Source organism: Impatiens glandulifera, chromosome 4 (assembly GCF_907164915.1).
Source record: "Impatiens glandulifera chromosome 4, dImpGla2.1, whole genome shotgun sequence".
In the NCBI taxonomy this organism is placed as follows: domain Eukaryota; kingdom Viridiplantae; phylum Streptophyta; class Magnoliopsida; order Ericales; family Balsaminaceae; genus Impatiens; species Impatiens glandulifera.
The window spans coordinates 53,884,427-53,896,821 of NC_061865.1; the positions used below are offsets into that span (position 1 = coordinate 53,884,427).

A 12,395-nucleotide genomic window follows, 5' to 3' on the forward strand; every position below is an offset into this window, starting at 1 on the left:
TTAATAAATATAAACCGGGTTGGGCCGGAGTGACCCGACCCGGAAATACTCGATGGATGGATCTAAACCGGGTAGCATCTTTCTGGCTGGCTTTTCTGCTACGCGATCCATTTGTACTGAAAATCAAACCCTAAAAAAGTTGTAGGAAGAAGACGAAGAAAATGTTTAAGAAGTAAGTTCTCTCTTTAGATAATCTCGTATTAATCTACTTTCCAGTTTATTTGCACGTCATTTGCCTATTCTTTGTCTCTAAAAGTGAGATTTTTTGAAATATCGATGGTCTTCGATTTCCTTAAGACGAAGAAAGTGATCATTTCTTCTATTTTTCTCCGCCATCATCGCTGTATGTGTTTTGTTGTATTGATAACTCTTATATTTTACACTGATAAAAGAAGTTAATGAATGAGATCAATGTCTAATAGCCTTATTGCAAGCTTAATAATGGTGTCTGCTATTAAATTATGCATGTTAATTGGGAAAAAGAAAATCTAGCTCTTTTGTCTTTTAGTTTGTTGGTAGAAATTTTATTCATGGCCATTGTTTATGAACCATTTACTCATTCAGTCTTGATTACTTAGAACATAGTAATTAGGGTAAATCATTAATGTATGTCTTATATAGTTGTCAATGAACCCATTAGGCTAGCCACCAAGTCTCTTGCTCCTATTAAGTCCAGCCTTAGTAGAAGTGGGTAGTGGCACTGGGTGGACAGTCTACCCGCCCTTAAGCCTAAGCATCCGCTTCTTTTCTGGATGGGGTGGTGCTTGCCACACATGCTCCGCTCGCTTAACCAAAACTGGAAAAGCAGCTCTTTTTATCCTCATTGGATTGGACTTCTCAAAAGAGGAGCTAACCCTACTCCCGGCGCGGGAGACAGGGAAAAAGAGAAGGGTCGGGTCAGTCTTATTAGTACCCTTCAGAAGTAGAACAGACCAAACGTTTCAGGTTCGATTCCACTTAGAATACCTTAAGTTGAAGTGGGGCCATGACGGTGGGAGGTTGTGTTAACTTCTTTTAGATAATAAACTCTGGTTTTAATAGGTGTCAATGAAAATGTTTCAGGTTTGATTCTCATTAAGAACGTCTTAAGTTGAAGTGGGGAAGTCTGGTTCTTTTAGATAATAAACTCTGCTTTCAATAGGTTTCAATGAAAAGTTAGCTGATTGATTTGTGTTGCATTCATATTATATAGGTTTGTTTTGTCTGTCCTCTTTTGTTATATTTTCTCATTTGTTTCTCTTTTTATTTTATTTTCTGTGGTGGCATTTTTTTCGAAAGTTAGGTTTTCTTGAAATTTAAGCAGTAACTGAAAATTAAGCAAAATAGTAGTAGAAGATTTGAACGCAACTATTGGAAACCTATTCTGATAACTTTGACCTGTGTTTGGCGTATGCAACAAAAGAATAGAATGATAAAATAAACCTTACCAACCTCAATTGTCTTTCCTTTAAATATGCATATTTTGTCCTTTTTATAGTTTTGATATCTGATTAATTAGTTTAGTGAATATTTTGTAGATTCTCCACTGAAGAAGTTTCTGGACAAAATCAAGTTAAGGCATCTGTTCAACGCAGGATCCGACAAAGTATTGCTGAAGAGGTTTGTGTCTCTTTAACTTATAGATTTTGTTTTTAGCTTAACTTAACTGTTCTTTCGCTTTCAATGCAGTATCCAGGCCTTGAACCCGTATTGGAGGACTTGCTTCCCAAAAAGTCCCCTCTTATTGTTACTAAATGGTAAGCTTCAATTTTTTTCCTTTCCTTTAGATGATCACATCCATCCATTTCCACATGTTATCTTTTATAATTTATTACTTTGATATTTGTTCTATTTCCTCCCAGCCAAAATCATCTGAATCTGGTCGTTGTCAATAATGTGCCACTGTTTTTCAACATACGCGATGGACCCTATATGCCTACTCTGCGACTTCTCCATCAATGTAAAATATCCACTCTCTTTAGATCTATCTGGTTTGCTTAATCGTTATTTTAAGCGCAAGCCACGTGTAACTGCTCTATAATTGAGATCTAAACATGAACTTAATTAGATTCCTCTTAAAAGGGTAGAAAGAGATATGTTTGATTGGAATTATATCAATTGAAATCTTAAATACTATGTTTTCTATGTTATGTGGGCAGTGGGCTTTATTGTGTGACATGCACCAAATTTTTATCTTCTCTTTTGTCGGTTTTGATTACTGGAATAAGACATGTAGCTTTTGTTGTTAGGGTTATACTGTAGAAGTGCATTTTGAAGCTTCTAATAGGTGTTGTGTCCACGCGGAAATTTTTTTTGCATATGGATTGAGTTATAAACAAGGAAAGAAGCTCATTTTGCTTCCTAAACTTTTACAAATGGCTAAAAATACTTGTTGTCGTCTATCTCTTGTGTAACAACTCCACGTTAAGTTCTTGCTATGCACTTTAGAAAGAGAATAATTACCCATTTGGAAACACTTTTGAAATCTGTTTCAGATACAAAAAATATGGAATCTGTACTAAGTTTAGTTTCCAAACATGTTTGTACGAAAAGAGAAAAAAAAATGTTTTCAAATTGGGCAAATATCTCAGTTTATGATTGGAATAAGGAACTGCAACATTTGTATAAAGATTATTTAAGAACATAACGAAGTTTGTCAAGATATAATGCACATAAGTAAATTGAGGAATTCCGTAAGCAAAACAAGTCCGACTCAAGTTGAGGAAGTAAAACGTGTCTTTGATGCAAATTTTTGAAGCAAGATGAGCTTCTTTCTTATTATAATCAACTCCAAAACGTTCTCACATTATGGGGCAAGACCATTTTAGAATCTGTCTACTAATTGAAATTATGATGTATTGCTCTACATATTCTTCCTACAGATCCAGACATAATGAAGAAGCTACAGGTTGATAGGGGTGCTATTAGATTTGTCCTTTCAGGAGCCAATATTATGTGTCCAGGACTTACATCTCCTGGTGGCGCTTTGGATGACAATGTCGAGGCAGAGACTCCTGTTGTAAGTAGCTTCGTCCTGTATTGATTTAAAATATATCCATCTCCGTGATCCAGAAAAATCGACGTCTGTAATGTTTTTTCCAAAATTCACAATGATCTAAAATAAAAAAATCATCATCGAGAACAAAATCTCTATATCAAACAAAGCAAAAAAAAATATCACTATAACTTGGATCATTTCTAGACAATGATTTATAGTTGATCTTTGTTTTGTATTCATTTTATCAGGCCATTATGGCTGAAGGAAAGCAGCATGCTCTTGCTATTGGATTTACAAAGCTATCGGCAAAAGATATGTAAGTTATGCAATATATCGTCATTTGCCAATTAGTTATTTCAGTACATTATGGTTTCAAAGATATTTCAGAATTAAAGTTTTTCTCTTTTTATGTTCATGGGAGAAAATACTGCTATTAAATGATGCACTAGAAAATTTGTTTCTTACCCACCTAGAGTAACTAAACCCCTTTCCATATCTGCTATTTTATTTTGTACTTCTTTCAGTTCAGATTTCATAAAACAATTGCAGGAGCATATGAATATGAAGATTCACTTAATACTACTGTTTTGCTTAGGCTTTTGTGTTCATATAGACTTATGAAAAGCTTTCTAATCACTGCAGAAGAAAAATCAACAAGGGAATTGGTGTGGACAACATGCATTATCTTAATGATGGTCTTTGGAAGGTAAGTTTTTAAGATTTTAAAGCTTTTCAGCTCTTAAAAGAGAAAAGGAAAATAAGAATTTTGTATAAATATGAACAATTTGTTGTTTAATGTTTATGCAGATGGAGCGAATGGATTGAGTTCGCGCAGTAACCGCAGATGGGTCGCTTTCCTTGGATTTATTTTATTTTGTTTTTGTGGCTAAAGCATCCTTCAGTTTAGTAGTCTGTAGGATAATTTTTTTAAGCTTTGCCTGCTGCATTAAAATGGGTTTATAATGAATTTTTTGTTTCTTCATACATAGAGGATGTGTTTCAATAACTTCAATTTTGTTCATGATATAGATTATAAAGAATGTCAGGTTTTGCTTAATTACCATTTTGGTCATTAGACATAAGTTTTATTATCAATGATTTAAAAAACGAGAAATAGTTGAAGAGCGAATTTTAAAGGGTATAATGTGGCGCAATCTGATTGGTCGTAAAAATAACAAAATTTTTCTTTATCTTCTTTCTCTACTTATTTTTTTTTACTAGTGACATATTATTCATTTTTTCATTCTCTCTCCTAAATTCTCTCTTTCGATTATAATTTACTATTTTACATTGACAAAATAAATTTATATTTATAAATTAAAAAACATTATTATTTAATCAAATAAATAAATATAATTTTATAAATATAATTTTTTATAATGTTATTGATTTATTATTATTTTTAATTAATTTTATAATTAAAATATATAATATAATATTTGATTAATGTATAAAATACTTAATTATATATATTATAAAGAGGAGTGATAGTGAGAGGGAATGACTTGACATCACTTTCACCGAATTAATTGATTTTTTCAGCGAATAAAGATTATGCCAGTTATTTCCTCACCTAATCATTTCTCATATATAAATAATAACATTTTTCTAAATAAAATTTTACAATTTTAAATAAACTCTCAAATTTATAAGTTACAAAATAATGATTTTAAAGTAAAACAAGTTACAAAATAATGATTTTAAAGTAAAACTCTCCCGATGATAGCTTGCTTTATGTAAGAAAAAACATCACCATCTAAAATGTTTACACCAATCTTGTTGACTACTAATTTGTTGATTTTTTATAGATTGAATGAAAAGATGGAATTTATGGTAATATGCCTAAACCTTGTATTGGTGTGGGATGAATTTGAACCACAAATAATTAATGATTTTCTCAATGACAGGGAAAAATCAGAGGATAGTAAAAAAATCACAGCATATACATATATATAAATCAAAAGAAATCCATGAAACATGAGAAATGAAATGAACATCAACACTTTGTTCAAAAGTAGTTTGTCTAAAGAGAACACATCCACCCAGTCTTGATAGAGTTAAATCAAGAATAGAACCAAAATGCCTCTTAAAACCGGCAAATCTGTTGTTCAATCCTCTCGTCTTCATTAACCGCGCCCACGTCCACCACCTACCAACAAATCCATCTCGAATCAAATTTCTATATTGCACAAGAAACCCATTTTATAGCTGCTAAATGGATTCTATAAAAAAAAGGATTTTACTAAAATACCTCTGCCACCAACACCACCACCAGGCTTGCTGCCGCCAGGACCTCCCCTGCCACGGCCACCACCTCGGCCACCATCATCCATGCCACGACCACCACCTCTGCCGCCAGGTCCTCCCCTACCACCACCACCAACAACACTATCCTCCCTACCTCTTCCCCTTCCACGTCCAACACCAGGTGGTTTTCTATCTGAAATCAAAAAAGTTCACACAATTATAGTAGTACTCATATATAATTGTATCTAGCCAAATTATACTTTATTATATTAACCATTACAAAATAGGATCAATAATAGCATGGCCATTCATTTGTTTTCAATTTTGGCAAAAATGGAGCAATTCTCTTTAATCACAACAGTTATAAATAGTAAAAAAGGTACAAATGTGTATAGATTGAGATTTCCACTTGATACACATTAGCCAGATCAAAACCCCATTTTTAATTGGACACTTTCCAGTAAAATGGATTTTAACAGGAATGTGTGTATCTTTCAGAGTTATTGTATCAGTATATAGAATTATATTTCAGTCATTTGGACAAAAGAACCATAGAAGTCAATAATAGAATTTGATGGCATATTATACCTGATCGACTTTTAGTTTCTTCTTGAACTTTGTCAATCACCTGAAAAAACAAATAAAGAGATGCATAGATTACTTTCAGAAGCAAGCACATAAAGTAGGAAATACAATAAGTTTTGACACCAAAAGACATATAGGTCTTCTAATATATAAACCAAAGCAACTGAGAAAATTTCAGTCTACTTCCCAAAAGAAACACAAAAACAATATCCAAATATGTGCCAGCAAACATAGAAGCAATTGAATAGATGTGTTAGAAAAATAGGAGGGGTAAGAGACATATTTCACTTGTAAATTCGGATCACATGAAATTTTGTGATAAATCTCAGATGAATGGATATCTCACATATTTGAACAAGTTATCAAATCATGTTGAGAATAAAATAAAGAAGCCAACAGCCTGGTCAGCAAAAACCCTCTCGTTTGATTCATCAGTGCAATGCGCTTCTCCAAAATAAATTATCCATTCAAAGTTTGACTAGCTACATAGAAGCAATCAGATCATGCCTCCAAATGTAGCAATAACTTAAACAGGGTGCTTCATTTTGCGAGCATATCATGTCTGATTTGGCTAAATTACATCATTCCAGGGAGATGATAGAGAGGCTTACATGATGAACGTTTGTAATGCAATACAGGAATCTTGATATATTATTATAAATAAAAACCATGTTAAATTGATAAATAAAAACTAATTGTGCTGAGTAAATCGAAAATTAAAATGAGGGTCTTCATCACACCTTTATTTATACAAACTTCAACATTTAAAAAAACAATAATAATCTTAATAGGTTTTGAAAGGTAAGTGTCTTCTAACAGATCATATATATACTAAGATGAATTATTGTTTCACATATTTGAGCCTGGTCAGCAAGAAACCCTCTCGATTTGATTCATCAATGCAATGCGCTTCACCAAAAAGAATATCCCTTTAAAGTTTGATTAGCAACATAGAAGCAATCAGATTATGCCTCCAAATGTAGCAATACATTAAACAGGATACTTCTGGGAGCACATCATGTCTGATTTGGCTAAATTACATCATTCCAGGGAGAACAAGAAATCTAGAGTTAAAATAACTAATAGTTTTTTTTGTGACCCGGGTTTATTCCCGGGAGTGGATAGCAAGACCCCCTCTACTCTGGTGGGTTAACTCGGTTTAAAGCAACAGATCAATTCAGAAAGAAAAAGAAAAAAAAAAGAGTAAAGTAAGCATGTTGAAACTCAGCCATTATAGCTTAACAAGTTAGTTGATCAGTTGAGGATAAAACCAGCAACAAAATAGTAATATAAAAACTAGCCCCTTCAATGTAAAACATAATACCAGCATGAATTGGTTAAAAACTTGCAACCAATGAAAAACAGCAACAAATCAGAAAAAGAGATAAACATAACCAAGTACCTCATCTGGAACTCGAAGATATTTTATTGTATTCCCTCGAATATAGCATTCAGGCATTCTCCAAAACTTATCTCCATCCTAAGAAAATCAACATTTTTAGTTTCACTAAATCACATCCATTAAACAAAAATGATGGAATGAATCAATCAATACCTTAGATGTACAAATAACTTCACGAAGATGAATATTCATCCAAGTATCACAGTTCACCAAATGCCCATTGTAAGTTTCCCCATTCTTCAGCTCAACCAACTATAATCAAAACAAAATCTAAACCATCAGAAACCCTAAACCCCATTCAGAAACATAAACAAGACAAACTAACTCTCACCATAGGATGCCCCTGAGCAGTCTTTAGTAGAGAAAGAGGAAGCTGAAAGAAGAAATAACAGAATAAGTATAAGATATCAAATGGGTTTTCACATAACAAAAGAATAAAGACCATATAACCCTAAACACAAGCTTTAATGTAATCTGTAACTCACCATCTTGTAAATACCCAACTAGTAGAATAGCAAGAATCAAGTATATGACCGATCTACTGGATGTGTAAACAGGATCTCTATTAGTTTTTCTTTTGACCTAGTGAAACCCTAAAAAAACGCGGAGTACAAACCGTCAACGCGAAGGATCGCGATCAACCGTGAGCGCGATGAAGAATGGTTTTGCGCAGAAAAGAAGCGAGCTTTTGCAGGAGAATGCGGCGCTCCGCTTGGCTCGATCGAAGAAGGTAAAACCCTTGGTTTTCAGGTTATTATAGGAAGAGGAGATGGTGTATAATAACCAGATGCAACTTCAAAACACTTTTTTGGGGGTTAAATAGAGATCTTAATATTTTATTATTGTATTTTAAATTTTTAATCACTCTTTTTTTTTATTAAAATTATTACTTAACATTTTATCTTTTAAATGTTTTAAAATATTGAATATTAAAAATATTTTTTATTAAAAAAAATAATAGTATGATTAAGGATTTTTCGTGTTATTTAAATAATTTAAGTTAATTAAATATTATTTAATTCACTTTTTTATCTATCACTTTTATTAGTTTAATTTATTAATTAAAATATTAATATAATTTTTATTTTATTATTATTATATATTAATAATTTTTAAATATTTTACTTAAATAAAATAAAATATAAAATAAAATCCTCAAAATTATGATGATTATTATTTATTAAATAGGTCAATTTATTTGAAAATTTTGAATCTGAAAAACCCTAAATTCTAGGACAAGTGGGAAAATTTTTAATTATTAAAAAAATGTTAAAGTTTGAGTTTCAGAATATAGAATATACCCAAATTGAAATATTAATTAGACAATTATATGAATATATATATTATCTATTTTTTACATTAAGATTTTGTAATTATATATTTGAATTAATTAATTAATTTTTATGTTTTTAACAGTAATAATGGGAATTAATAAATCGATAAATATATAAATTACATTTAATAAAAAAATATATATATAAGAGAAAATAAGAAGTTAAATATCAAAATTATTAATTATTTTTTAATTTAATTAATTATTATTTTCATATTATTAACCTTTTACAGTTAATAGTTAATTAATTTATTATGTGTTTTTAAAATTAGTAATAATAAGAAGAATTAATAAATTAAATTAATAAAATATATAAATGTATATTTGTAAAACATATATATTAAATTATAAATATATATATATATATATATTATAAATTATATATATATTTATTATTAAAATGTTATTTCTCTTTTTTTTTAAACAATCTTATTTTTCGTAAAAAAATCTCATATGTTTTTTTTATAAAATGTATTAAAAATTCAATTTTAATTAACACATAATATTATAATTTCTCTTTTATAATTGTTTTCTTTTATGAATTCTATTTATTTTGAATATTAGTTGTTTATAGTTTGAGTTGAATCTTTTTAATAATTATTTATCTTAAATGAATAATTTTATAAAAGAAATTAAAGAAAAAAATTTATTGAATAATAGAAAAATGAAAAGAAATTATTAAATGTTTTAGTGAGTGTAAATTTAAAATTATAGAAAGAAATTTATGCGAAGAAATAGTTAGAAATTGGATCAGTGGACAGGGACGAATCTATGTAAGGGCTCGGGTGAATTGAAGTCCACCCCGAAAAAGAAAAAAAAATTATTATTATTATTTTTTTACGATAAAAATATAAAATTATCCTTAATTTCTTGAAAAAATTTACGTTATTATTTTAAGCATACTCTAAATTTTTTTGAAACTCACCCTAATTCGAAATTTTGGGTCTTTCCTGTCAGTGATTTCCTTTGGTTTTGATGTATTATAAAAAATTGGGTATGCCTAATGTTATTGGAGGCTGATATCACATTTTCTAGATTTTGAGATTAAATGAATTGATAACTTTCGGTGGTTCAATCGATTTTGACATTTATTTAAAATTGTGTTAACTTTTTAAATTAAAATAAAACAAAATCGAAAAAACAAGTAAAATATATATTATTTAAAAGTATCTAGCTAACAATTGTATGCATAATCTACTTATTGGAATTGGAAGCTAATATCCCATTTTCTAAAATTATTTTCCCTATATTTCACCAACATGAATAATTAAATATCCTAAAAAATCTAATGCATTTTAGTTAGAAAATATTGATAATAAATACTATTAATATTTACTAAAAATCTTTTACTATAATATTTTTATAAAACACATAGCTTACATAGTTGGCTGATAAAGAACAAAAATGCTATAAGCTAACAAAAATTAAGTAACATTATTAATATATATATATATATATATGTTCGTCAAGAAACATAGTATAAATTGTAATGTTATAACTTAAAACAAGTAAAAAAAATAATATTCAATATTTTAAATTCTAAACAAATTTATTAGTTATAATCAAAATATTTTAATTGTATCTTCTTTCATGTTGCAATCAAATATCTTAATTTTTTAAGTAACAGATGCTTTATGTATTTGAAATGTGCATAATGGAAAGCAATAACAATATATTACTAAGAACATTAATCCTAAAAACATTAAAATTAAATTGCATAAATATTGAGGGTTATGTAAAAATTAATATTACTTTTAGAGAAATGTTTTTGTACAATAACGAATATCACGAATCTGACGTGGTCTGCCAGACTATTATATTTTTTTTTTCTAAAAAATGGCCAATATTCAGGAGGAGAAAGTATTTTTTTATTTGTCTATGGAAAAATTGTCATGTTGGAGAGTTCTTTTTTTTGTTGCGAATATGGTCAAATTTGGGAGTCCTTTGTCCTGAACATGGGAGAGAGAAAAATTTTAATATCTTTTTGAGAAAATGAACAATGTTCGAGAGATTTTTGTTAAATGTTCGGGAGAATTTTGTTCTAAATATGGCTGCCATGTGCAGGAGAAATATTTTTTATTTTTATTTATCTCTCCTGCAAAAGTGACATACCCACGTTAACATTGCTTTCGTTTTCAAATTCGTTCACCCTATCACAGCTCTTATTTTATTACTAAAATATAGCATCAAAACTCTATAAATTTTGTTATTTTTAATCATTCAACTTAAATTGTTATAAATGCAATGTGAACTTTATTATTTTAAAAATCAATCTTGAATTACATCATATTTATATTAATTGATAATTAATAAAGTTTACATTCACTTTACCTTTCATATATCTAAGATGTTTTACAAGTGAATTATAAAATTAACATTTACAAACTTCTTGTGCAGTTGAAGGATGTTCATCTCATCAACTTGAAGAGTCATAACTTCCACAATGTAATGGAAGATGTCATTTAGATGATAGTTCCTATGAATAAAACAAAAACAAAAAAACCAGAAAAACCAGAATTATCAATAATTATTATCTTACAAAGTCCAAAGAATAAAATAAAAGCAAGGTCCAATACTTTAACTAACCTTATGGATCTGAGAAAATTTTAAAAGAATTCAACAATCAGCAAATCACATAATATAACCAAATGTAAGATAACCTGAAAACATATCAATGGTTCATTTTGCACTAAGATAATCCAAATTACACCATAATTATTATTTAATGATGAAAAGATAAAGTACATGTATATATAAACATGTGTGAAAGTTACTCCATTTATATCATTTAGAATGATATAAATGGAGTAACTTTCATACAAGTTTATATATGTACATTTGTCTTTTCATCACTAAATGAAATTTTGATATAATTCGGATTATTACTAAAGCAGAAAATTCTTGTCTGAATGATTTAGATCTTCTTTACTCAATGCCTCCATTGATGTAGTAACGGCCTTTAAAATTGATATAGGTAGCGATTGTTCCACTTTTGATAAGTCGAAGCAATCTACAATGAACAAATCATATGAATGGAAACAATTGAGGATACACCATAGAGAAATAATAAATATCCTCATAAACTAGAATCAAGATTAATAGTTCGAATGTAAACTTAACGTGACAAATCATGGGAAATAACACATAATCTTACTTAAGTGACAAAAGATCACGGCGGCGTCTTCTGCTCCATTGCGCCTATCTCGAAATCACAACTTCTCATATTTACAAAGTTGTTGGATGCGGCGTCTCAGTATTTATAGGCCATTTATTTTAGGGTTTCGTTTATTTCTTTATTAAGAAATGGGTACATAATTGATATTAGATGATGTCGAGAATAAAACAATCTAGTAAATAACATTTTGGCCCATATGATATGGGCCATCTCATTTTTGAAGGTCTAGTAGATCAAATTAGCCCACACTAAATTTGTGGGTGCATTTTCGATATAACTATATTATCGAACATCCAAAAGTTTACAATTTCAATCCAACAATTGTCGCTCTATAGACATACCATGACATCAAACTACAAAATCGACTATTTATTCAATAATTATTCTTTTTAGGTTGAAATTTACTGTCAAGCTTGAACTTGGATGTGAAATTGAAAGTATCAATCTACGCCTATCTTATCTAAGGCACATTTTTACATTGTCTCGTCATTCATTCAAGTGATTGGAAATTGTTATATATTATCATACAAATTTAAAAAAGAAAAACTTGGAATAAAATGAGAAGACCTTGTTACTCCTTTTTCATACTGGCCAACAAAAAGATAGCAATTAATCTATTCAATACCAAGTGGTTCATCTTATCTCCTCTTTTATAAAAGATAAGGAAACATGAGAA

The 12,395-nt window shown here is 29.4% G+C and overlaps 2 protein-coding genes and 1 non-coding gene across 3 annotated transcripts; 1 reads left to right on the plus strand and 2 right to left on the minus strand.

The window, feature by feature from the left end:
- Positions 1-97: 97 nt before the first annotated feature.
- On the plus strand, positions 98-3,869 carry LOC124936593 (malignant T-cell-amplified sequence 1-like). The gene is made up of 8 exons (XM_047477105.1): positions 98-172; positions 1,518-1,599; positions 1,669-1,736; positions 1,842-1,939; positions 2,862-2,998; positions 3,226-3,293; positions 3,620-3,683; positions 3,785-3,869. The coding sequence occupies exons 1-8, from the start codon at positions 162-164 to the stop codon at positions 3,800-3,802; spliced, it is 546 nt and encodes a 181-aa protein (XP_047333061.1). The 5' UTR covers positions 98-161; the 3' UTR covers positions 3,803-3,869.
- Positions 3,870-4,901: 1,032 nt separating this feature from the next.
- Positions 4,902-7,990, minus strand: LOC124935817 (sm-like protein LSM4). Its single transcript, XM_047476245.1, has 8 exons — positions 7,804-7,990; positions 7,697-7,766; positions 7,543-7,584; positions 7,365-7,463; positions 7,212-7,289; positions 5,813-5,852; positions 5,229-5,417; positions 4,902-5,126 (listed from the first exon to the last, which is right to left on the minus strand). The coding sequence occupies exons 2-8, from the start codon at positions 7,697-7,699 to the stop codon at positions 5,104-5,106; spliced, it is 474 nt and encodes a 157-aa protein (XP_047332201.1). The 5' UTR covers positions 7,700-7,766; positions 7,804-7,990; the 3' UTR covers positions 4,902-5,103.
- Positions 6,814-6,859, minus strand: LOC124937186. The gene has a single exon (XR_007099296.1). It is a non-coding gene; the product is annotated as a small nucleolar RNA snoR127 (small nucleolar RNA).
- Positions 7,991-12,395: the final 4,405 nt, after the last annotated feature.

Excerpts from the sequence above, each read along its gene's own strand:
- LOC124936593 (XM_047477105.1), top strand. Across the intron at positions 2,999-3,225 it reads TCGAGGCAGAGACTCCTGTT|GCCATTATGGCTGAAGGAAA; the intron begins GTAAGTAGCTTC and ends TCATTTTATCAG. Across the intron at positions 3,294-3,619 it reads AAGCTATCGGCAAAAGATAT|AAGAAAAATCAACAAGGGAA; the intron begins GTAAGTTATGCA and ends TAATCACTGCAG.
- LOC124935817 (XM_047476245.1), bottom strand. Across the intron at positions 7,464-7,542 it reads CTGCTCAGGGGCATCCTATG|TTGGTTGAGCTGAAGAATGG; the intron begins GTGAGAGTTAGT and ends TTTTGATTATAG. Across the intron at positions 7,290-7,364 it reads AAGTTATTTGTACATCTAAG|GATGGAGATAAGTTTTGGAG; the intron begins GTATTGATTGAT and ends TGATTTTCTTAG.